A 24,884-nucleotide genomic window follows, 5' to 3' on the forward strand; every position below is an offset into this window, starting at 1 on the left:
GAGTTGGTTGAGTGTGGAATGGAGGCTGTGTGGGTTGAGTGCAGAGTGCAGATAGAGTGGATTGGGTGTGGGGGGAGACTTGGGCGAAGTCACTGTTGTGTGACAGGAGAAATGTTAATGCCTTTGTTAGTTTTCTACTGTTATGTACAGCTCTGGGGGCAACATTTATTATTCATTTTCTGATTTAAAGTGCACAAAAGGAATGCTACGGACCTACTGAGGGCCAATAGCAAACAGAGGGATAGTGACACACGCACGCACGTACATGAGGGATCGTGACAGACACACATGCAAACACACACAAACACACAGACAGGGGGATAGTCTCACACACACACACACACACACACACACACACACACACACACACACACACACACACACACACACACACACACACACACACACACACACACACACACACACACATATAGAGGGATAGTGACAGATACACTCACAACCAGAGGGATAGTGACACACACACAGGATTCTCGCTCTGTTCAAACAGAGCTGGATCTAGAGAGAATCACACACATCGTTGTGCACCCTTTACATGATGGAGCAGTTACACACACACACACACGCACACACACACAGTGATGCCATGGCAACGTAATTCTCTTGCGTCAGTGGCTGGTGTGTGTGTTGCCTCCTGTGCCCCCCCCACCCCCCCCCAGGCGCCTCCCTCCATCCAGCTCAGTGCTCCTCACCATCCTGCTCATGCCGGCTGGAAAATGGCATATGACTGCTGCTATGGGTACTGGAGCCATGAAGCTTTAGATGAGCATGCTGGGAACTTTTCTCCCAGTGAACAGTCTCTCGCCCCCATTTCCCTCTTTGTCATTTCTTTCTTTCACCCCTACTCTCTCTCTTCCTCTCTCTCTCTCTCTCTCTCTCTCTCTCTTTCCCTCTCCCTCCCCCTTTCTCTCCCACTGTATCGTCCCTCTCCCTTCTCTCTCCCTTTCTCCTCCTTTCTCCCCCTTTCTCCCCTCTCTCTCTCTCTCTCTCTCTCTCTCTCCCTCTCCCTCTCCCTCTTGTTCTTTTTTGCTCTGCTTATTTCTCTGTTTCTCTCCCAGCCCCTCCCCCCAGCCTCGCCAACCCTTATTCAAGGACAAAAGCAGCAAAGCGATGAGTGTTTTTGTTTGTTTCTTTCTCCTGAGAGTTATCTGCTCAGATTTTAATCTTCTGCTTCCACCATTTCTCTAGCTGGAGTTGTTGTTTCCTCTAAAATACTTCATTTGCCATGATGTGAATACAAGCCAGATACATTTCACACCTTCACATCTTAATCCAAAATATCCAAAAGCTTCAGGTCAACAGCTGGTCATCATACCAGTATTTTCTTTTTTAATAAATTATTTTTTTAAAAATATTTTATTTTAAGAATTATATAAAATATATTAGTCATATGTATATTCTATATATGTAATTTTCTTATTCTTTTGCCTCCAGACGGACGGCCGATCGGAGTTGAAGGCATCCAGGTGGTGGGCACAGGAAATCTGATGATCTCTGATGTCCGAGTGCAGCACTCTGGTGTCTACGTCTGCGCAGCCAACAAACCGGGGACCCGTCTGCGCAGAACCGCTCAGGGACGTCTGGTGGTGCAGGGTGAGTCTTCGCACCTTCTCCCAGATAAACCTGCACTGTCCCCCTGCAGGAGGACACTGGCCAAGTCCTGTCCACCAGTACATCGGGCGGTGGCATTTTAGTCAACCAGCTGTTGTCGAGAGTGGGGACGCTCCATCAACCACCTTCATGATGCCATATTCTAACTTGGCAGATCTGCTTGTGTTGTGTGAATCGACCAATCCCTTACCCTTCACGTTATGCTTCCGACCAATCAGATGCAGCCTGAAGAGTTCCAGACATTCTCTGTCTCATCTTTTCTCTTTTTCTCTCACTGAGCAGATTTCCGCACTATCATAGAGCCAATAGCATTACTATGGCCCAGTCAATATTTCATTTAATCTTGGTGATCCGTGGGGGACAATAAGGGATGGGAGGAGTCTTCAGTACAGAACACCCAGATGAAATGTCATGCTGTAATTGTGTGCCAATGTCTTTGATCTTCTCATTGATCACTGAACGTAAGCAGAATAGGGCTCACCCCTTGAAGATGACCAGGGGGTCCTCAGATTGTTGCTCTAGTAGCCCAACGTTCTGTGGGTTTTTGTTTCTGTTCCTGTTTTTGTCCTGGGGATTTTCAGTGGGTGAATGTTGACAGAGGCTGGTGGTCGTCAGTCGGTGCGAGAAGTCTCAAGCTGCTCTGCTGGGGGCTGGGGGGTGTGTAGGGTAGTCCGGGTGTGTAGTGTAGTCCGGGTGTGTAGGGTAGTTCGGGTGTGTAGTGTAGTCCGGGTGTGTAGGGTAGTCCGGGTGTGTAGTGTAGTCCGGGTGTGTAGGGTAGTCCGGGTGTGTAGTGTTGTCCGGGTGTGTAGGGTAGCTTCAGAATGACTATTATTATATTATTAATATTCATATTAAAGTATATTAATAACACTACTGCATTATTTGTTTGTAGTTGTTTTGTTTTTTTGCTCTCCCCTTCAGCTTTTCCGTCTCTTCCTTTCTCCATCTTTCTTTCTCCCTCTCATTCACCTCCTCCCATGCTCTTCCCCCCCCCCCCCCCCCCCCCCCCCCCACAGCCCCTGTCCTCCTGCAGAGCTGCTGAGAGTGTGCAGCTCTTCTACACACACACAAGTTCATCTTCTTCTAGAACAGACCCATCTACATTAAACTCACCCTTATGAGCCTCTGGTGCAGTCTCAGCCTTTGCAAACTATGCAACTTTGATTTTTGTGGCTGTCGGAGACTTTTATTGGCTAAAATGATTAAGCCAAATCCACTATGGATGCCAGCACTGATGTGTCATATAATAAGGCTAGTAATACAAATGATATGGCAGTAAATTGCAGCAAAGGAAATTGCAATATCCAGCAGACGGCCACTAATCAGACAGTAATCACACATCACCGGCAAAAACTAAATGCAACCTAATTAAGAAGTAATCGTGTATTGGATTAAGTGTGACTCTCCATCAGTTAGAGTTAATGGAACATGGCCGAAGGAAAGGGCAGTTCTATGTCAGAACACGGGGGTCAGGATTGTAGGTGGGGCTTCACTTCAGAGGACAAGTAAGGAAACTTTTAAGCCCTTTCACATTAAATGTGAAGCCTCCTCTTCCAAAAAGCCTCCTCTTCCAAACCTGAAACCTGCTTCAGTATTGCTTTACCTTGTTGCCTCAGTCTGTTTAATGTGTGCTGAAGGTCATGTGTGGATTCTGTCTTCTGTCTTAATTTTTATATAGTTTTTATAATAGTTAATGAAGGCTTAACAAACTATCTCCCTTTGTGTGTGTGTGTCTCTCTCTCTGTTTCTATGTATTAATAATAATAATAATAATAATAATAATAATAATAATAATAATAATAATAATAATAATAATAATAATCTTTATTTGTATAGCACCTTTCATACATACTGCAACTCAAAGTGCTTTACAGAATAAATAAAAAAGAAACATTAAAAGGAAGCAAAGATAAGAAGACAAAAATAAAACATTAAAAGAAATTAAAGATAAAAGGAAACAAACACAATAAAATAATGAAATAAGGTGACAAATTATAAAATAATAGACAGCATAATGTAATAAAGTAAATAAGATGGAGAGTGTCTTAACTAAAAGCAGATCTAAACAAGAAGGTTTTGAGATTATTCTTGAAGCTGTGCAGGGATGAAATGCCTCTGAGCTCTTCAGGAAGAGAATTCCAGAGCTTTGGGCCATAGTGGCTAAAAGCACCCTCACCAATCTTTAATCGGCTTTTAGGAATCACCAGTAGATTCCTTCTCTCTCCCTCACTCTCCCTCTCATTATCTTGCTCTCTCTCTGTCCATCTCTCCATCTCCCTCTGTCTTTCCCTCTCTCTCCCTATTTCTCTTTCCTTCTCTCTCCCTCACTCTCCATCTCTCTCTCTATCTCTCTCTCTCTCTCTCTCTCTCTCTCTCTCTCTCTCTCTCTCTCTCTCTATCTCCTCTCTCTCTCTCTCTCTCTCTCTCTCCCACTCTTAATTCAAAGTTGCTTTATTGCCATGTCAAATATTAACACTTGTATTACCAAATTTTTGCTGTAAGTTTAAGAACACAAAACCACATTGTCACAGACCATTCTGGAGCACAAAGGTAGCTTTTTTTTGGTTAATGTATTAATATTACGAGATAGATAGTTAAGAGATGACACAAAAAAAACAAAGTGGAGAAAAAACAATAGTGATAATAATAAGGGAATCCTGAATGCATGCTTGTAGTACTGTATCTGATGGTGTGGTCACTCATTGTCCCTCAAACTATGTCAGGTGTAAATATACTATTCTTCTAGGGAATAAGACTGATGCTGTTCTTCTAGGGAATAAGACTGATGTTGTTCTTCTAGGGAATAAGACTGATGTTGTTCTTCTAGGGAATAAGACTGATGTTGTTCTTCTAGGGAATAAGACTGATGCTGTTCTTCTAGGGAATAAGACTGATGCTGTTCTTCTAGGGAATAAGACTGATGTTGTTCTTCTAGGGAATAAGACTGATGTTGTTCTTCTAGGGAATAAGACTGATGCTGTTCTTCTAGGGAATAAGACTGATGCTGTTCTTCTAGGGAATAAGACTGATGTTGTTCTTCTAGGGAATAAGACTGATGCTGTTCTTCTAGGGAATAAGACTGATGCTGTTCTTCTAGGGAATAAGACTGATGTTGTTCTTCTAGGCAATAAGACTGATGCTGTTCTTCTAGGGAATAAGACTGATGTTGTTCTTCTAGGGAATAAGACTGATGCTGTTCTTCTAGGGAATAAGATTGATGTTGTTCTTCTAGGGAATAAGACTGATGTTGTTCTTCTAGGGAATAAGACTGATGTTGTTCTTCTAGGGAATAAGACTGATGTTGTTCTTCTAGGGAATAAGACTGATGTTGTTCTTCTAGGGAATAAGACTGATGTTGTTCTTCTAGGGAATAAGACTGATGTTGTTCTTCTAGGGAATAAGACTGATGTTGTTCTTCTAGGGAATAAGACTGATGCTGTTCTTCTAGGGAATAAGACTGATGCTGTTCTTCTAGGGAATAAGACTCTGATGCTGTTCTAGGGAATAAGACTGATGCTGTTCTTCTAGGGAATAGCTCTCTTTATTTTTTCTCCTCTCTCTCCCCAGTCTTTGTTTTATTGGTATATTGGCTCATTTTCCATTATCTTTTGCCAAAAGCTATTATAGGGTTGCAAGAAATATATAATATTCAGAACATTAACAGAATACCAATTATTCCCATATTAAAAACATGCCATAATTTGTACAAAATCACTGACTATTATCTCTATTACCCCTGTGGACATATACTCATCTACAAACACACACACACACCTGTAGTATGTTTTCCAAATGTCCCTCAGGACAAAGAACATTTGTGGTTTCCAATTATTTGGAGGGAATCTAGGATTTGATTTGTGCATCCATCAATTCATCCATCCATCCATCCATTTACATCCTCTTATCCTGGTCCGGGTGGCGGGGGGCAGTAGCCTAAGCGAAGTGGCCCAGTCTTCTCCCCAGTCACCTCGCTCAACTTCCTGACATTTTCACACAAATGATTGGTCTGCCTGTTTGAATGGTTACACTGTGATCTTAGCCACATTATATTAGGATCTGTTTCTGCTTTGTATCTCCGATGGTGAAGATACATTCTGCATTCTGCACTGGAGGTATTCTGATGGTTTCTGTCTGTCTGCCTGTCTCTCTGTCTGGGACTCCTCCTTCCAGCCCCAGCTGAGTTTGTTCAGCCTCCCCAGTCCATCGCTCGTCCGGTAGGCACCACAGCCATCTTCACCTGCCTGGCCCAGGGGGAGCCCTCACCCCAGCTCACCTGGCTGAAGAACGGCCAGATCCTGGAGCCTGGAGGCCACGTCAAGCTCAGGAACAACAACAGGTGAGAGTCTTCACCTTCAGCACATAGTGCCAGGGTTCACCAGTTAGTTACAGGCCTGCAGGCAGTTTTGGAGTACATGGAAGGTGGTGGAATCTGATTGGCTGCTGTAAAGGGTAGTGGTAAGTAAGGGTCCCATTTTTGTAATGGCAAGAAAATAGCTCAATGGTGTTAACGTAGGTCTGTTTGTCTGGCTCAAGCGTGTGTGGTTATGTGCTTTTCTGGATATAAATGACTGAGCGTATCATAGCATCTGTGAAGACGTCTGCCTACAGAGATGCCATGGCTGTACCCCCGGCAGGTGCGGGAGGGCTGGGTTCCTGCATGCCACTGCCTCTGTCTCTTCCCTCCCTCGTGTGTTATTAGGTTATCCGGCTTTTGTTGGATACCGAGTCTTGCTGACTCCGTGCATTGTGCCTCTTATTGCTTTGTTGACGCCACACTTGGGAAATACGGCAGCGTGTTTTGAAAGGATCGCAGAGTGCAGCCAGAGCTGTGTGTCACGATGGCTTCCGTTGCCCTTTTCGTGGGAGGCTTTCCGCTATTGTGAGCTGCCAGTCGCACGGTTGGGTTCTGCGGCCCAGCGAGGATGCTGGCTCCACAGTGCCGAGTGGCTCTTATTTGGGTCAGTGGAAGAAAGGAATCAGGGAGCAAAGGTGAACAACCACCCAGGCAGCTGTTGAGAGCAGCAACATCCCCTGCTGAAAATATTTAATACTAAAGAGGCACACAAACACACACACACACACACACACACACACACACACACACACACATGCTTACAGTAGAGTGAAGGCAGGTGTAAACTGACTGATAGCGTAAATAATGCAGTGGCTTTGGGCCTTTTGGACCTCCATCCATTTGTCCATCTGTCCATCCATCAATCCATCTCTCCCTCTGTCCATCCATCTAACTGTTCATCCATCCGTGGGTGATGGGTGATGGGATACATCCTGACACAATGTATAAACCCAGACAGTCTGAAGCACCCAGACTTGGTCATAGGGAGCATATTTCTTTAATACAGGTTGCTGAGTCTGTAAGAAGTGCAGAGGTGATGAAGTGATGCTGGAGCCCACACACCACACCACCCTTCTGCTCCAAGTGTCTACCTCACACCACCCTTCTGCCCCAAGTGTCTACCTCACACCACCCTTCTGCCCCAAGTGTCTACCTCACACCACCCTTCTGCCCCAAGTGTCTGCCTCACACCACCCTTCTGCCCCAAGTGTCTGCCTCACACCACCCTTCTGCTCCAAGTGTCTACCTCACACCACCCTTCTGCTCCAAGTGTCTGCCTCACACCACCCTTCTGCGCCAAGTGTCTACCTCACACCACCCTTCTGCTCCAAGTGTCTGCCTCACACCACCCTTCTGCTCCAAGTGTCTACCTCACACCACCCTTCTGCCCCAAGTGTCTGCCTCACACCACCCTTCTGCTCCAAGTGTCTACCTCACACCACCCTTCTGCTCCAAGTGTCTACCTCACACCACCCTTCTGCTCCAAGTGTCTGCCTCACACCACCCTTCTGCTCCAAGTGTCTACCTCACACCACCCTTCTGCCCCAAGTGTCTGCCTCACACCACCCTTCTGCCCCAAGTGTCTACCTCACACCACCTTTCTGCCCCAAGTGTCTACCTCACACCACCCTTCTGCTCCAAGTGTCTGCCTCACACCACCCTTCTGCTCCAAGTGTCTACCTCACACCACCCTTCTGCCCCAAGTGTCTGCCTCACACCACCCTTCTGCCCCAAGTGTCTGCCTCACACCACCCTTCTGCTCCAAGTGTCTACCTCACACCACCTTTCTGCCCCAAGTGTCTACCTCACACCACCTTTCTGCTCCAAGTGTCTACCTCACACCACCCTTCTGCTCCAAGTGTCTGCCTCACACCACCCTTCTGCCCCAAGTGTCTACCTCACACCACCCTTCTGCCCCAAGTGTCTACCTCACACCACCCTTCTGCCCCAAGTGTCTACCTCACACCACCCTTCTGCCCCAAGTGTCTACCTCACACCACCCTTCTGCTCCAAGTGTCTGCCTCACACCACCCTTCTGCTCCAAGTGTCTACCTCACACCACCCTTCTGCCCCAAGTGTCTACCTCACACCACCCTTCTGCCCCAAGTGTCTACCTCACACCACCCTTCTGCTCCAAGTGTCTACCTCACACCACCCTTCTGCCCCAAGTGTCTACCTCACACCACCCTTCTGCTCCAAGTGTCTACCTCACACCACCCTTCTGCTCCAAGTGTCTACCTCACACCACCTTTCTGCCCCAAGTGTTTATCATGTATGAATATTTATGGAAGTTCTTGGCAGACTCATTCATGTGATTTAACTTAGATTCATATGATATTTATTTATATTCGTCTTTTAAAAATAAAGTTAACCATGTGAATTTACATGCCGTTACATGTCCTTCTGCACGAACACCAACGGACCTAAAAGAGGTCAGCAGCGATACCTTCCCTTCAGATGGCATTTGAAAAACAATTTGCAATTTCAAAGAAAAGAATATATTGCATTTATCCTCCCTCATTTCTGTCTACAGTGTAAAAAGTAAAAGTAGGATATAATCAATAAGAAATCCTCACAGTGCAAGTACACGTTGCTATGAAATATGAGCTCAAATATGGTGTCTCTGTTAGGGCACTATCTATCATTTACTTCCAATGAACAATGAACAGAGAACCTTATCAACTCCAGTACCTACACTGTTGCTGTAACTCCAGCAGAATGAGAAAAATACCAAGGGAGGGAGAGAGAGAGAGAGAGAGAGAGAGAGAGAGAGAGAGAGAGAGAGAGAGAGAGAGAGAGAGAGAGAGCTATAATGAGAGGGAGAGGGAGAGAGAAAGAGGGGGAAGGAAACAGAGAGGGGGAGAGAGAGGGTGAGAACAAGAATAAGAACTTATAAGAGAGGGAGGGAGAGAGGAAAGGAAAGAGGGGGATTGAGAGAAAGAGAGGTCTTTTTATTCATGCTTTTAAAAGTTTGCTGGCTCAGATTTGTGCTTTGTCAACTGCCTCTTGGTCATGCCCTTCACCTCCACACCATCCACACCATCCACACCTACAACAGCTTCACCTCCACACCATCCACACCATCCACACCTACAACAGCTTCACCTCCACACCATCCACACCTACAACAGCTTCACCATCCACACCATCCACACCTACAACAGCTTCACCATCCACACCATCCACACCTACAACAGCTTCACCTCCACACCATCCACACCTACAACAGCTTCACCTCCACACCATCCACACCTACAACAGCTTCACCTCCACACCATCCACACCTACAACAGCTTCACCTCCACACCATCCACACCATCCACACCTACAACCGTTTCACCTCCACACCATCCACACCTACAACAGCTTCACCTCTAAACCATCCACACCATCCACACCTACAACAGCTTCACCTCCACACCATCCACACCTACAACAGCTTCACCTCTACACCATCCACACCATCCACACCTACAACAGCTTCACCTCCACACCATCCACACCATCCACACCATCCACACCTACAACAGCTTCACCTCCACACCATCCACACCTACAACAGCTTCACCTCCACACCATCCACACCATCCACACCTACAACAGCTTCACCTCCACACCATCCACACCATCCACACCTACAACAGCTTCACCTCCACACCATCCACACCATCCACACCTACAACAGCTTCACCTCCACACCATCCACACCATCCACACCTACAACAGCTTCACCTCCACACCATCCACACCTACAACAGCTTCACCTCCACACCATCCACACCTACAACAGCTTCACCTCCACACCATCCACACCTACAACAGCTTCACCTCCACACCATCCACACCTACAACAGCTTCACCTCTAAACCATCCACACCTACAACCGTTTCACCTCTACACCATCCACACCACCTACAACCGTTTCACCTCTACACCATCCACACCTACAACAGCTTCACCTCTACACCATCCACACCACCTACAACAGCTTCACCTTTACACCATCCACACCTACAACAGCTTCACCTCTACACCATCCACACCTACAACAGTTTCACCTCTACACCATCCACACCTACAACAGCTTCACCTCTAAACCATCCACACCTACAACAGCTTCACCTCCACACCATCCACACCTACAACAGCTTCACCTCTACACCATCCACACCTACAACAGCTTCACCTCTACACCATCCACACCTACAACAGCTTCACCTCTACACCATCCACACCTACAACAGCTTCACCTCTAAACCATCCACACTTACAACAGCTTCACCTCTACACCATCCACACCTACAACAGCTTCACCTCTAAACCATCCACACCTACAACAGCTTCACCTCTAAACCATCCACACCTACAACAGCTTCACCTCTAAACCATCCACACCTACAACAGCTTCACCTTTACACCATCCACACTTACAACAGCTTCACCTCCACCTCTACAGCAATTGCTTAATTTACTCCAAGCACCTGCCTCTCTCTTTTCCTGTCGTTCTCTCTGCCTCTTCTTTCCTCTCTCTCTCTTCCTGTCTTTCTCTCTGCCTCTTCTTTTCTGTCTTTCTCTCTGCCTCTTCTCTCTGTTTTTCTGTCTCTCTGCCTGTTTCTTTCTCTCTGTGGAATTTCATACCTCAAGCCAACAGCAGGCGTCCTGCAGGGAGAGTGTGTGTGAGAGAAGATCAGAGAACAGAAACTCCCTCTGTTCTTAAAGAGCTCCGCTCACATTACTGTCTCACCATGCAACTGCTAGTCACAGTAGCATCTCATGAAACACACACACACACACACACACACACACACACACACACACACACACACACACACACACACACACACACACACACAGCCTAGGTGGCTGGTCAGGCATTGCCTTAAGGTGTGTGTGTGTGTGTGTGTGTGTGTGTGTGTGTGTGTGTGTGTGTGTGTGTGTGTGTGTGTGTGTGTGTGTGTGTGTGTGTGTGTACTTGTGTGTGTGTGTGTGTGCTTGTGTGTGTGTGTGTTTAATTTATCCCGTTAATTAAAGAGAATGAGTGTAGAAATTGATTCCGCTGGTCTCACAGCAGCTCAATTTCCAGACAGGCAATACTTCACCTCCTCTCTTACACATCTACACACAATACTTCACCTCCTCTCTTACACATCTACACACAATACTTCACCTCCTCTCTTACACATCTACACACAATACTTCACCTCCTCTCTCACACATCTACACACAATACTTCACCTCCTCTCTTACACATCTACACACAATACTTCACCTCCTCTCTTACACATCTACACACAATACTTCACCTCCTTTCTTACACATCTACACACAATACTTCACCTCCTCTCTCACACATTTACACACAATACTTCACCTCCTCTCTCACACATCTATACACAATACTTCACCTCCTCTCTTACACATCTACACACAATACTTCACCTCCTCTCTCACACATCTACACACAATATTTCACCTCCTCTCTCACACATCTCTGACCTCCTGCAACTCTCAAACAAAGACCAAATCTGCGACCAGCTCAGCTCCTTATGGAGATCTGGCCGGGGTTTTAACTGTGGTGACGTAACCAGGAGGAGACTCGTTCCCACTGACACACAGAGGGAGGCAGACGCAGAAGAGCAGTGAAACAGATGGGGAACAGGTTCCCATACGAAGGTGTTCTATAAGCTCAGCTACCGTGAGCCACCTGCTGCTGGGAGCAGTGTGTGTGTGTGTGTGTGTGTGTGTGTGTGTGTGTGGGGGGGGGGGGGGGGGGGGGGGGGGGGGGGATGGGCCTTGCTCAAAGGCAATTCAGCCATGGTTAGTGCTGACTGATGGTTACTGGTTGCAGAACTGCCAACCTCATAGGCCCAAGCCCATATCTAATACTACTACTAACACCAATAATGTAGACTGAGCTGAGCATGTCCTGGAGGGTCTGCAGCTCTGATATGTGATATGGTCCCTCACACTGGAGTGAACGTACAGCACTGCCAGTGTTGTTCAAGAACAGATGGCAGCTTCTCCTCATCATGAAGACTTTTAAACGCATCTACACACAAAATATGTTATATGGGACATGTGTGGCTAATATTGGTAAAGAATTTAGTTCTAATCTGGGGAAATTTTATGCGTTCTTTCTCTCTCTCGCACTCTTTCTCTTTCTCGCCCTCTCACGCTCTTTCTCTCTCTCTCCCTCGCTCTCTCTTTCTTTCACTCTCTCTCTCCCTCCCTCTCTCTCCCTCCCTCTCTCTCTATTCTCACATTTACTCTGCCACAACATGCCACACTGTATTGCAACCCTGCTGGGTTCTTCAACTTAAAAGGAAACAGAGTCAGAAATACTATAAAAGGAAGGAGAGAGGATGAGGGGGATAGAGAGAGAGAGAGAGAGAGAGAGAGAGAGAGAGAGAGAGAGAGAGAGAGAGAGAGAGAGAGAGAGAAGGGGGAAGGGAGAGCTGCAGAAAGCCTGCATGGTGGCAAATTTCCATATTTCTGTATTCTGCACCTTTAACTGTTAAATGTTTTATTTTTTCATCTCGACAGGATTAAGAAAGAAAAAAACCTGATTACATATTCAGCCTCAATAATATGCACACACACACACACACACACACACACACACACACACACACACACACACACACACACACACACACACACACACACACAAGAATGAGAGGGAGGGGGTGAGAGAGGGTCTACAGAAGTAGAGTGGGGCCTTTGTCAGATGGGAGCAGGGTGATGGTGTCGGAGAGTCTTTGGAAAGATCCCTGGTTCTGCCTTTTGTATTTCACTAAACTGTCCTAAAACCAAGTCCAGTGCCCAGACGTCAGCACAAAAAGACTCCGTCTGCATGTAGTCTATTTCTCTGGGACAGGAGGAGTTGGCCGGGTTGGTAATAGTGTGCCTGTCTACTTCCTACTGTGTTACACTTGCTTTCACCTATCCTATGTGACTCTCTCTCTCTCTCTCTCTCTCTCTCTCTCTCTCTCTCTCTCTCTCTCTCCCCCTCACTCACGCTCTCTCTGAATATGGCCCAGAGGAGTAACGTTATCTCAGTAGTGGCTGCTTCAGCATTGATCGTGCCGATCCACAGAGTAAACACATCAAACACAATAACCATCACCCAGGCTACTCCAGGCGTGGTCCAGCACAAGGGCTTCCTCACCCAACGTTAAGCGAATGCCTAAGTGAAATCTTTTGTCTCTTCCCCAAACACCCTTCCACGCCCTCCTCTTCCCCGCCCCTCCATGCCATATCCGCTTCCTCCTCATTCCCTCCCTGCCACGCCCCCTTCTGTGCCACGCCTCCCTCTTCCCCGCCCCCTACCGGCTCCGCCCCCCTCTTCTCTACCCTTTCCTGATTCCCTTACAGCACCCTGACCATAAATGGCATCAGCCAGGAAGATGAGGCTATATACCAGTGCGTGGCGGAGAACAGCGCCGGGTCTTCACAAGCCAGCGCCCGCCTCTCCGTGCTGTGGGCCGACGGGTTGCCGGGCGCCCCCACGGGCGTCCACGCGCGTGCTCTCACTCCCACCTCCATCAGGGTGGCATGGGAAGAGCCCGCCCAAAACACGCAGGACATCATCGGCTACGTGCTGCACATCCGCAAGACAGCAGGTGCGACCTCACACATTTCAGTGAAGTTCAAAGGAGCCAATTAGCTGTACTTAAAGCTTTTTAGAAATCTGTTTTCCTCCTACAAGGTGGAGCTATGTAGTAAATCCTGTTCTCTTTTGTTAGAATATTTCAGACCAGAGTATTGAACCTTCTAATGTAGTTTGTTTCAAGCATGGTTAGGGTTCTGTGGGCTTTGTTTCTGATGTGCCTGGAGTTGTAAGAAAACAAGCCTACAAAATGCATGAACCAGAAACCTGTCATGAACCAGCCACAAAACTGTTATAATTATTTTATGAACCTGTAATGATTCTTTTATAAGCCTGTTATGAAATTACTTTGTGTAAATGTTAAAGCATGCAGATGCAATTTTGGGGGAGCTTCTCAAGGAGGCTACAGCGTGGATGCATAAACAATTAAGTGAAGTGAAGTGAAGGCCCCTCCCCAACACAGCACCATTACAAACATTCATTACATACGTGGTCTGTTGTAGCAATAACCCTCAAATAAAGACAGAGAGATGAAACAATTCCTGGAGTCAGGAACCTGGTTAGAGGAGCAGTATTGGAACCTTCCTGAGTGTCTCCCTGTGTGTCTCACTCTCACCCAGGTGAAATAGAATATCAGGAGTGTCTAATCAAATCTGTCTGAACTCTGCGTGTGTGTGTGTGTGTGTGTGTGTGTGTGTGTGTGTGTGTGTGTGTGTGTGTGTGTGTGTGTCTCAGACCCAGTGGAAATGGAATATCAGGAGGCAGTGAGTAAGGTCACACTACAGCAGGTGGTGGGGGATCTGGAACCCTCCACCAGTTACAGTTTCTACGTGAAGGCCTACACCTCCCGCGGAGCCAGTAAAGCCTCCAGCACCACCCAGGAGAGCACGCTGGGAGAGGGTGAGAGTGCACACACACACACACACACACACACCACATTAACCAATTTATTCCTCTAGAAATGCCCAACCATAAACCTAACCACAATCTTTATTTTTTTATGAAAGCAAACAAAACAAAATTGTCTGCACTCGTAGCTTTGGAAAGGTCAAAGGTTTAAAAAACACATCATCACAAAGACGTAACTGATGCTGACATGCGGACTTTGATCACATTTCTTTTTTGATATTTATGTGTGGTTTATATTCAATAGGGAATTGTTGTTCTATTGTATGCACAAGAATACACTTGCTCATGCTCAAATAACCTTCTAATTGATACCCACAATCACCTGGGCTCCGAATCACTGTCCACACATGCATGTTTTATTATGCAATCAGAGTAAATGGAACCGGTAAACAGATTGCTGTTTATTTTATGAGTTGTTAATTGTGTTGCTTCTAGCAGAGGGGGTCACTGTAGCAGCATATAATGAGTTGTGTAGTAAGGGTCTCCACTGTGTGTCTCTATTGTATGAACCTGTTTGACTCTGTTAATTAATAACAAAGGCTATTTTAATTTCCTGCAAGGTCAAAAACACCTCAAAACATCTAATGTAATGGTTCAAAAGGTGATCATTACTAATAAGCTATTCACTCAAAAGATTATCTGTGAAAATCATCCAATATGGAAGTCTCACTTGTAGTTTGGCCTTGAGACCACATATTCATATTAATGCTCTCTGACTATATGTGCACGTTAGGGTGTGTTATGGTGTAACATTGCCTACGTGTGTGTGTCCCCCCCCACAGTGCCCGCACCCCCGTCTCTCTACACCAAGGTGGTGAACTCCAGCATGGTTCAGGCCACATGGGAGGCCTCTGCTAAGATGGGCCTGCACGACGGTTTCAGGCTGTACTACCGCGAGGCCCACGCCACCCACTTCACCGGGCCCCTCACCTTCCCCCGCAACGTCACCCACTACAGCATCTCCCTGCCGGGTGTGTGCCCCCACACTCCACACGTTCAGGGCGGGGGGGGGCGAGCTGGGGCGTTCACGGCTGTTGGGCTGCCTGTGTGTCTCAGCTGTGAAGGAGCTGCTTGCTCCTTCTTACATTTATATACCTGTACAGAGTACGTGTATACACCTATACAGTGTACATGTATACACCTGTACAGAGTATATTTATACACCTACACAGTGTACATGTATACACCTGTACAGTTAATATATATAATATCTATTGTACATAATATGGCCGCTGCCTTTCTTCAATTCTCCACTCTCTACCATCCTCAGTCATTCCTGTAGTATCTTCACAGTGGTGTACAAACCTCTTCAGATTCTGTTTTGTTAGTCTTTCTGTTTCCCAGACAGTCCAGGCAGATTTATTTCCTTCATTTCTAGATTACGTACATATTGGTTTAAAAATTAACTCTCCCTTTTAAATGGCCTGAGGTACTTTTTAAGAAAATAAAAAAGGGATATACCTTGGAATACAGTTTTAAAATAATTCCTTAACATTTTACGTTAAACCTTTGAAGTTCTTAAACTAATGGGAAGTTGGGACCCTTCTGCCTCCAGTAATTTTGTTTGTTTCCATTAATTGGCGTTTGCTCAGCTGTACAGAGTTCTGTTCAGGTGCCCGCCCTGTTCCAAGGCATCCTGCCAGTTTCAGTCTTGGGATTTGGGATCCGTGATGCGTTGTAGGAATGAATGCCAGGCGGCTGCGATTAGGCGGGTGATTCGTGATAAACGGGACATCTGCAGTGTTGCAGGAGGGCTTGGAAATCACTGTAAATGAAAAGCTGGGGCTTTCAGGAGGCTCACGCACTAATGAAAAACACACCCTGCATTTCAGCCACTAGAAGTCATAAGCGACCATAGATAATTTTCTAGTTTTTATGCCCAGTGCCTTCCTTTTGACCTCTAATACACGCGGACACTCACACACGTGCAGGTGCACATACACACATATTCTCACACACGCACTCACCCATTCACACTATATTTCACATACTCTCCTTTAATCTCACTCTCTCTCTCACTCTCTCTCACTCCCACACTGCCTCACTCTGTTTCTCTCTGTTTAGACCCGGCAGTAGTGTATGAAATCAAGGTTCTGGCATTTAATCGGCATGGCGACGGCAATGCAACCCTGCGCTTTGTGTCTCTGAAGGAGGCAGTGGAGAAGTCAGGTGACCACTTTCACACACACACACACACACACACACACACACACACACACACACACACATGCATGCACGTACTGTGATATTAAGAGTGTCAAATGCTGTGTTGTGACGTGTGTTTGAGAGGATGCGTGTCATAATGGCGCTGTCCCCTCTGTCCAGTGCTGAAAGCCCCATGTGACTGTGTAAAGGAGGAGCAAAGCAAGACCTCCACTACAGGCATCATCATCGGTATCCACATCGGAGTCACCTGCATCATCTTCTGTGTCCTCTTTCTTATGTTCAGCTACCGTGGCAGGTGGGTTATTATCTTTATAGGGAGTTTCCCTTGTCTGTCAAGTGCCAATCAGTTTCTTTTACTGATTTTCATTTATACCTAAAAGCTGTATTAGGTTTAACTGAAAACTAGCAAAATGAAAAACAAGAAACCACCCTCCCACCACCCACCACCACTTTATTGATGCAGAGCTACTGCATGGACACATATCATAGTGCCTCCCTTCCTCTCTGCAGGTTAATGTTGTGTAAGACAGTGCAGGCAACTCCTCCAGTGGGACGACACGCTGCGACTGTGCTGGAGACCTCCTCCTCTTCCCAGGGAGCCCTCTCCCCCAACAGCCTGCACGGCCCCTGCCCTGGCCCCTGCCCTGAGGTCGACGGGGCCCGCCACAGCACCAAGGGCCTCCCCGGCTCGGGGGAGAGGGAGCGGCTTGTCTCAGGCTCTGCCAACACCACCCATGTGGTGAGTGAATGGTCCACCCCCCACCCACCCTCCCTCAGTATTTGCCTAAAATGATGATAACTTATTTTCTAGTTTCTAGCTTTTTATTCTACTATTCTGTTCTTACACTTCTTGTCAGTTGTGGAATATAAAGATCATCACATGACATTGAAGATCAACCTGTAGATGTACAGCTATTTTTCAATTAATGACTTTAAATCTAAAGATTTAATCGTGCTAATGAGCTTTGATCCTTACTGTTAGCTATGTAAGCCTTGGATACATCTACACATCTGTGTTCAGAACCCATCTTAGTCCCCATGCTTGCATAGGGAAATTGATTTCAGATCAAAGTAACACTTTGATACTTACAGTATAGTACTTAAGTTATGTACGACCTTAGGGGTTTTATTTACTTAACAGGGGTGAAATGTACAGTAGCTCTAGGTCATTTGATCACGTGTGTGTGTTATTTCAGATGGAAAACTTGTTGGCCTCATGTTCACTCAATGAGACCCAGATGTCCACACTTCCCCTGGATAGCTTCTCCTTGCTGGAGGAACGTGAGGCGCAGTTCCACGTACGGCCAGCAGGGGCCCAGCCAGATGAAGGCTGATGACTTGATGAAGACAGTGGATCTATAACCCCTTCAGTTTCACTCAGACTTCTCTCCCTCTCAGGTCAACCGAAGTATTTCCTATTTTCAGTTCTCTTTTTATTGTGCAAAGAGTTTATAAATATTAAGTTCCCAATGTGGAAATTGCTGGACTCCATAACTGGGAGGGGCCTCCATATCTTAAGAGTGGGTGTGGTTCTGTGACAAACATCTTCAGTCTCTTCATTGGAAGGTGAACAAATTGAGGGGTTTTTCTTTATCATCATTAGAAAGGTGGCAGCACAAAGACACGATGTGCATCTCCTCTGACTGTATTAAAAATAATCAGAGATTTATTTCCTTTCTCATTCTGAATAACTATTTTTCTTGCATTTTTTTTTACCCTTTTTTTTAAGTCCTGCTGCCTCAGCCTCTCAACCTACCAATGTTTTCATAAACCCATCCAATGAAGACTATGGCCTTCTCCCAGGGACTTAAACTATTACTCTGTCTCAGGATGTTTTTTCCCGTGATATCAATATATATTTTTCTTTAATCAGTCATCAGCCTCCAGGTTTTAAGCTTGGCTTTGTGAAACCCTGGGATTTACAACAGAAACCTACCTCAGCCGGAATGAATGTGTTATGGGAAGCGTTTTCGGATCTGTGTCTTCAAGTCTGTTTCTTTTAAGTGTCAAGCATTCGGTCAAACAGAAGAGAAACAGGTGCTGTGCTACCTCAGATGTCAGGAACACCACTCTCTCACTCACTGAGGTGAACCAAGGAAGAAAAAAACAACATATAGCACTTCCAAACATTGAAGTCCATGTTCTACCTCAAGATAACAATGCTGTTGTCGTTGTGCTTTTTTTCATAATGAAACATGTATCCTCTTTTTTTGTTGTTGTTGTTGTTGTTGTTGTGAGATCCTGGCTTCCCCTTCTCAAATTGCTGTGTTTGGATATGTCAGTAATTCATGCAAGTTGACGGATCACATCGTGTGAATTCCACTTTTCCACTGTGTCCGTAGAGTTCTTGTAGGATTTTTTTTAATTGTTTTGTTTTCAGATACTTTTTGAAGGTTTGTTGTTTCAGTTGAATGAAAGGACTGTTAGAAATGCGTTGCACTGCTACTAATGATTTCAGGATCATTTTTCTGCCATTCGCCATGTTATTCCACATACACAGAGGAGAAGGCTAGGCTGCCTGCAGCAGTGAACATGCATTGACTTATTCTGTATGTACATACAAACACCTGTGCAGTGGACCTCTGTAATTATAACATGTGACAGAGACAAGAAGCAGGAGATATTTCAGTATATGTGTAAATATAATGTACTTACGAGAATTAAGCACAGATTTTTTTTTTTACGGAGCCTGCCCAGGTGTTGACATTAGGCGGAGATAATATAGGCTTGGTGAAAAACTTTTGGCAGGACGTCGCTGCAATATGACGTTGATGGTCAGGCACTACTCAGTCAATTCCGCTGATGAGGCATTTAATCAGGAACCGAAAAAACTTTTAAAATTAAAAAAACAAAAAACAAAGAAAAGATCAAAACAATCAAACTGGCCTGCCATGTCAGTTCAGGCAGGACGTTCAGGGCTTGGAAGAGTAGAGATGCATATGAACTGCAGATTACACGATTACACTACCCATGTTCGCATACAGACACAGACAGTGCTAGTGTCATTCCCACACACAACACACCTCCACATACGCTGGGGGTATTAAGACATGATCAGTTGAACCCATACTGAAAGAGGGGGCTTTTTAAGTATGCGTTCACAGTTTTGGCTTTAGCCCCAGCGTCCTTTACATTACACATTTAACCAGTTCATTTTGATGGTTTTACACACTGGAAGAGTATGTAAGTGACTAGAACACTGTAGTTTATACAGCAACATTAAAGTGAAATAAAATGTTTACTGGAAATAGTAATAGTTGTATGTAGAACTTGTTGTTATGAAGACAAAGCATTCTCCTAGTACCAGCATTTCATAGCAGCAAAATACAAAATCATTTGTTATTTGACCCCAAACAAGACTAGTTTCTATAGATGTCACTATCATTGAGTATAACACTGTGTGAACCTACTAATGTTTGGGATCTAAAGGAAAGAAAAAATCAAATCATTGAAAATTTTGAAATTTAACATTTGAACACATCCAATGGCAGTTAGCATTACACTAGTGACTGTAACTGGAGTGTATTCTACAGGAGCAAGTCTTGCATTTCCTGTTGTGTGTCATTATGCATCTTCTCATTTGTCTTTGTGTTCCCATGGGCTAGTTAGGAGGGGGGGGGTTATCATATGCATCTAAACCAACCACATGCTGAGAAGGACATTCTGTTCACCCAGCAGTAGACAGTCGTGTCAGTTGAGCGGACAGTGACCTAAGCTGCTTTTCTTTGCTGTGACACTCTGTCATTCACTCTTATCATTCACTCTTATCATTCACTCTATCATTCATAAATCTGAGACACCACACAGCTCTGGCTTGCGCAAGGGTCACTAATGCCACTGGTCCTTCTGCCTGTCTGGGGTCCAGCCCTCTCTGCAGGGATGAAAGGGTCATCATGGTGGGCCATCATCCCCTGTGATATCCCACAATGCCCTGGTGCTTAAATGTTTGTGTTTTGTTTTTGTTTTTTTCACAACCTACCTCAACACAGGTGTCATGCTCTCAGGTCATTCCTCCACTGAGTTTATTTATGATGTGCACACACACACACACACACACACACACACACACACACTCATGCCTGTTCACTTTCAGCACATCAGAAGACAGGAACATTCCTTTATGTCTTTCAAGAAGAGATCAGTAATATGAAAAATACTTTCATTCTTTTCTAACTATAGCCCATGTTTATCAAGCATCATTGAATAAAAACACTGATTGAACTGAACACCTGTTTCTAAAGTTCAGGGCTGTGTAAATGTTATAAGCTGACTCCAGATCAGCATCTTTACTCTGTGAAGTTTGATAAATGTGGGCCCACGTCTGGACGCTGAACATATAATAGGTGTTTTGTTTTCTATTAAACGTTTTCTATAAATCATGTTTTTAGGTTTATGCACTGCATTTCCGTTATGGCTCTAAATCTAAGAAAATACATCTCCATAATGACTTACGGGATGCATGCATGCCAAACAGTTAAACTCATTGTTGCTTGTTTACAAGTGAAGTTGAATATGTGTGGTTGCCACCTATCTGCATGTAAATACTAACCTGAAAACGTCAGACATACAGACCACATTGCAACTTCTTCGCTTGACGTTTTAGAAAAGCCTTTTCATAACGAGCACGTTGCCACAGAAAACAGATGAGTTCCAATACAGTGTGCGAAAACAGGAAGAAGTTGCGTATATATATATATATATATATATATATATATATATATATATATATATATATATATATATATATATATATATATATATATATATATATTGGATTACATATGTGAATTATTGAAATTGACTTCTGAAGAACTGTCATTTTATCTTCAGTCTAAAGTGGTGGAGTGTTCCGTTTTTTCTTTGTATATTAGGTAGCTGAACCAATCTGTCTGTGTATAATAGACTTAAATGAACCAAACAAAATGGAGAGCTGTGGTTTACTGTGCTGTAAAGCCTTGTTCTTATTGCTGAAAATTCTGTGTGAATCGTCTGTTGTACAGTTGTAGTGCACATGACACTTCAGGAAAATTGCTGTTTGCGTTTGCTACGTAAGGTCCGATGAGTGGCTTCAGTATGGTGCAGGGCAGGATGCCGTCAAGAGACTCCTGCTACACGTGTGAACACGGAACCCGACGCCGTCTGCGGAAGATTCCTGCAGCTGACTCCCGCTTGGAGACGGCGTTCCTTTATGCGTTCTGCTTTCGTTCGTTTTTGGTTCATCTCAGGATGTGTTCGTTCCTCTTGTGTGTTGTTGTTGGAAGGCAGCGTATTTCATTACACGTGTTAGATTTCAGTGATGACAGTGGCTGAGCTAGACAGAGGCAGCTGTGGCGTATCGCTATATTTATTAATGTTGCGTATGTTGTGTATTTATTGACGGCTGCCCATGTTGCTGTGTACTAAGGCTCTGGTGCTTCATTTTTTCATTCTTTCTTTGTTTGGCTCCTGTTTCACCAAATGGGGTACTTCCAGAAACAGGTGCATGGGTTCAGGGTAATTTGATGGAGGCATTTCCAACACCATGAGACAACCTTCACAAGACCTCCAGAGTCAGATATCTTCCACTGCGCCTTATTTCAGATCGATGCCTGGTGACTTTTATGTTGACCTTTGATTTGACCTTTGTTCCTACTTCTTGTGCATGGCAGCCTATGGAAGCCTGAATTTCTGCTGGGCTGCACTCTTCCGCTCTGAACTGTGATCACGGACTGACTGCGTTCAACAGTCGCCTCAGGAGATTATGTCTTTCTCTTCCTCTTTTTTTTTGTTTCCCAGACGAGTGGGCCTCAAGTGATGCAGATGGAAGGGAAGTGAGCTAGCTTTTGTTTTTTTGTTTTGGTGGGTTGGTGTGTGAGTATGTGTGTGTGTGTGTGTGTGTGTGTGTGTGTGTGTGTGGGTGTGTGTGGGATGGGGGGGGGGTGGGGGGATGTAGGAGTGTGTGCACACTCAGGGAATCGCCAGATCCTCTGAAAGAGAGGGTGGTCTGGGCGACCCATGACCTCGTGGGTGTGTAACGACCTCTGGAGCTGCCCCAGCCTCTCCCTCTCAGTTTGGGAGTAGGCTGACGGTTAATGCTGGTCCTCTAGGCAAACACGGAGCTAATCACTGTTGTTTCACACATGCTGAGCTGCTGCCCGTAATCTCTGCATCTGAAGCGTCTTTTGCTGAGAAATCGGATACAGCACCATGTGAAGCGGAGGGGTGACCCCACTGGTGGCCCCTGCCCCTTTGCCCGTCCTTTGTTTTAACTCAGCATGGTCCTTTTGTGCTTGCCTATATAATCCATAAAAGGACAAAGGAAGCATTACGTTCTACCCTGATGGCCCTTCATCACAGGGCCTACTGGAGTCTCCCACAGCATGCACACACCCCTCTGCAAAGAAAGGCCCATTTGTCAGGCGCAGACCACTGCCCGGGAATTCCCATCAGAGACTCAGGGATGGACCATTGACACGCAACAGCCTCAGTTAGCGGCAGCGCTATGGCAACATGGACCCATTCCGCCCCGCGGAGGGAAAATCAAACTCTGAATCTGTAAAGCAAACACTGTTTTGTGTGGGGCCACATGTGGCCATCCCGGCTGTCTAAGCCCCATTCAGGGCTGGGATTTCCCATCCAAGCAAGGTGCTGAACAGTTTCCCACCCAACCCACACATGCCTCTCCCAACACAGGCCCCTCCCCACACAGGCCACTCCCCACACAGGCCCCTCCCCACACAGGCCACTCTCCACACAGACCCCTCCCCACACCCATCACTTTTTTGCGTTAATTGTGACCGTGGACGAGGGCTGTCAGTATTCAGAGATGTCCGTGTCCAAGCACTGCTCCAGACGGGCCCTGTAACAACATGGCAACTCTAAACTCGTGGTGAGCCTTTGTGAGGCTTGGTGTGATGTTTACTGGTCGTTTTTGACAAGTTCTCTGTGTATTTCTCTGCAAAAGGTCTCACTGCCACCCGCCACAAATCCTGGGGTCATGACCAAGCAACTGAAACACTCAGAGAATAAATACATGCAGACTGTATATTTCCATTATAGATTTTTAGTCTATAGCCTGACAAAGAAGCACTGTGCATTAAAGAGCCTGGGACCAGTTTCTGTCTCTGCTAATCTAATGTCTTCAGGTTGTCAACCACTCTACGCAATAAATATGCAGTTTATTAATTGTAAAGAATTCCAGTGACAATGAGCATTTCAGACAGTAATAACTTTTTCATCATTGAATGAATTATGTTCCATTCAAGAATCTTACCAGAACATCTGTGTTACTACAGTGCTGGAATGCAAAAAATTCATAGCAGACTTCAAAAGGTAGCTACACAGTGCAGTTTTGTGTTTTCACTGGAATAATTAACTGAGCATATCTTAGATACCTCAACATATTTGATCACTGAGGCAGGCACCGACGAGCTTTTGATCTGCATTTAAAATCAGCAAGACTATTCCCTTTGTCAAACATTTTCAGTGTTGTCGTAGCACTTAAGAGTGATTCTCCGGGTGACTGATTTGCTGTCAAAACAGGTGATATGCTCATTAAATGAAATAAGGAAAATGACACATTTATCTCTCTGTAAAGATTTAAAAGCGAAGCATGGAACATACTTGTGTGAATGAGAAAATTACCAGTAGTCACTAGCCGGCTAGCACACTGGGTGTAGGTATGCTCTTAGCCTAGCTTAGCCGTTTAGCTGTCTTGACAGGGGTGTGGCCTCTTCTGTCCCCTCAGCGTCCCCAAGCTAATCATATAGAACACAATGTCACCATGGGGGAAAAAACTAGCCAGAATGGATGGTCTGTAGAAAACCAAATGGTAAACGCACCACTTGTCTGTATACTTCAGCCCACAAGCTAACTGCTATAGCAACGTAACACTGTGTGTTGGCTGTGGGAAGGAAATAGGTATGCTCGTACAACCAGCAACAGGAGACTGGGTGAGTCACTGACCTCTGTGTCTGTCTGTCTGGCCTCTCGGCCCTTTCCTGTGACCCCCAGTGTGAATCAGGTTTCTGTCCCACTGAGCTCCACTTCCCTGGGTTTGTTTGGGAACGCTACCTTTCAGCAGATCTGTGTCTCCTCCATGTTTGATATTCTGTAATTAATTCTGACCTCTGTCGGGTCGTGATTATCTGCTTATACGGATGTACATATGCATATGCGCTGTTTGTGTATATGTGTATGCATATGAAAACATAATAGACCGTTTTTTAGTGGTTTGTA

General features: G+C 45.4%; 1 protein-coding gene across 1 annotated transcript in view; it reads left to right on the forward strand.

Moving 5' to 3' along the window:
- igdcc3 (immunoglobulin superfamily, DCC subclass, member 3) overlaps positions 1 to 21,344 on the forward strand; it is a 68,401-nt gene extending 47,057 nt beyond the window's left edge. Inside the window, exons 6-14 of the mRNA XM_076999349.1 lie at positions 1,453 to 1,611; positions 5,800 to 5,965; positions 13,358 to 13,605; positions 14,328 to 14,492; positions 15,284 to 15,472; positions 16,566 to 16,670; positions 16,827 to 16,962; positions 17,178 to 17,406; positions 17,864 to 21,344. Of these exons, the coding sequence (XP_076855464.1) occupies positions 1,453 to 1,611; positions 5,800 to 5,965; positions 13,358 to 13,605; positions 14,328 to 14,492; positions 15,284 to 15,472; positions 16,566 to 16,670; positions 16,827 to 16,962; positions 17,178 to 17,406; positions 17,864 to 18,001 (1,535 nt within the window). The 3' untranslated portion in view covers positions 18,002 to 21,344. The remainder of the gene's footprint in view (positions 1 to 1,452; positions 1,612 to 5,799; positions 5,966 to 13,357; positions 13,606 to 14,327; positions 14,493 to 15,283; positions 15,473 to 16,565; positions 16,671 to 16,826; positions 16,963 to 17,177; positions 17,407 to 17,863) is intronic.
- Positions 21,345 to 24,884: the final 3,540 nt, after the last annotated feature.

Source organism: Brachyhypopomus gauderio, chromosome 1, assembly GCF_052324685.1.
Source record: "Brachyhypopomus gauderio isolate BG-103 chromosome 1, BGAUD_0.2, whole genome shotgun sequence".
NCBI classification, from domain to species: Eukaryota; Metazoa; Chordata; class Actinopteri; order Gymnotiformes; family Hypopomidae; genus Brachyhypopomus; species Brachyhypopomus gauderio.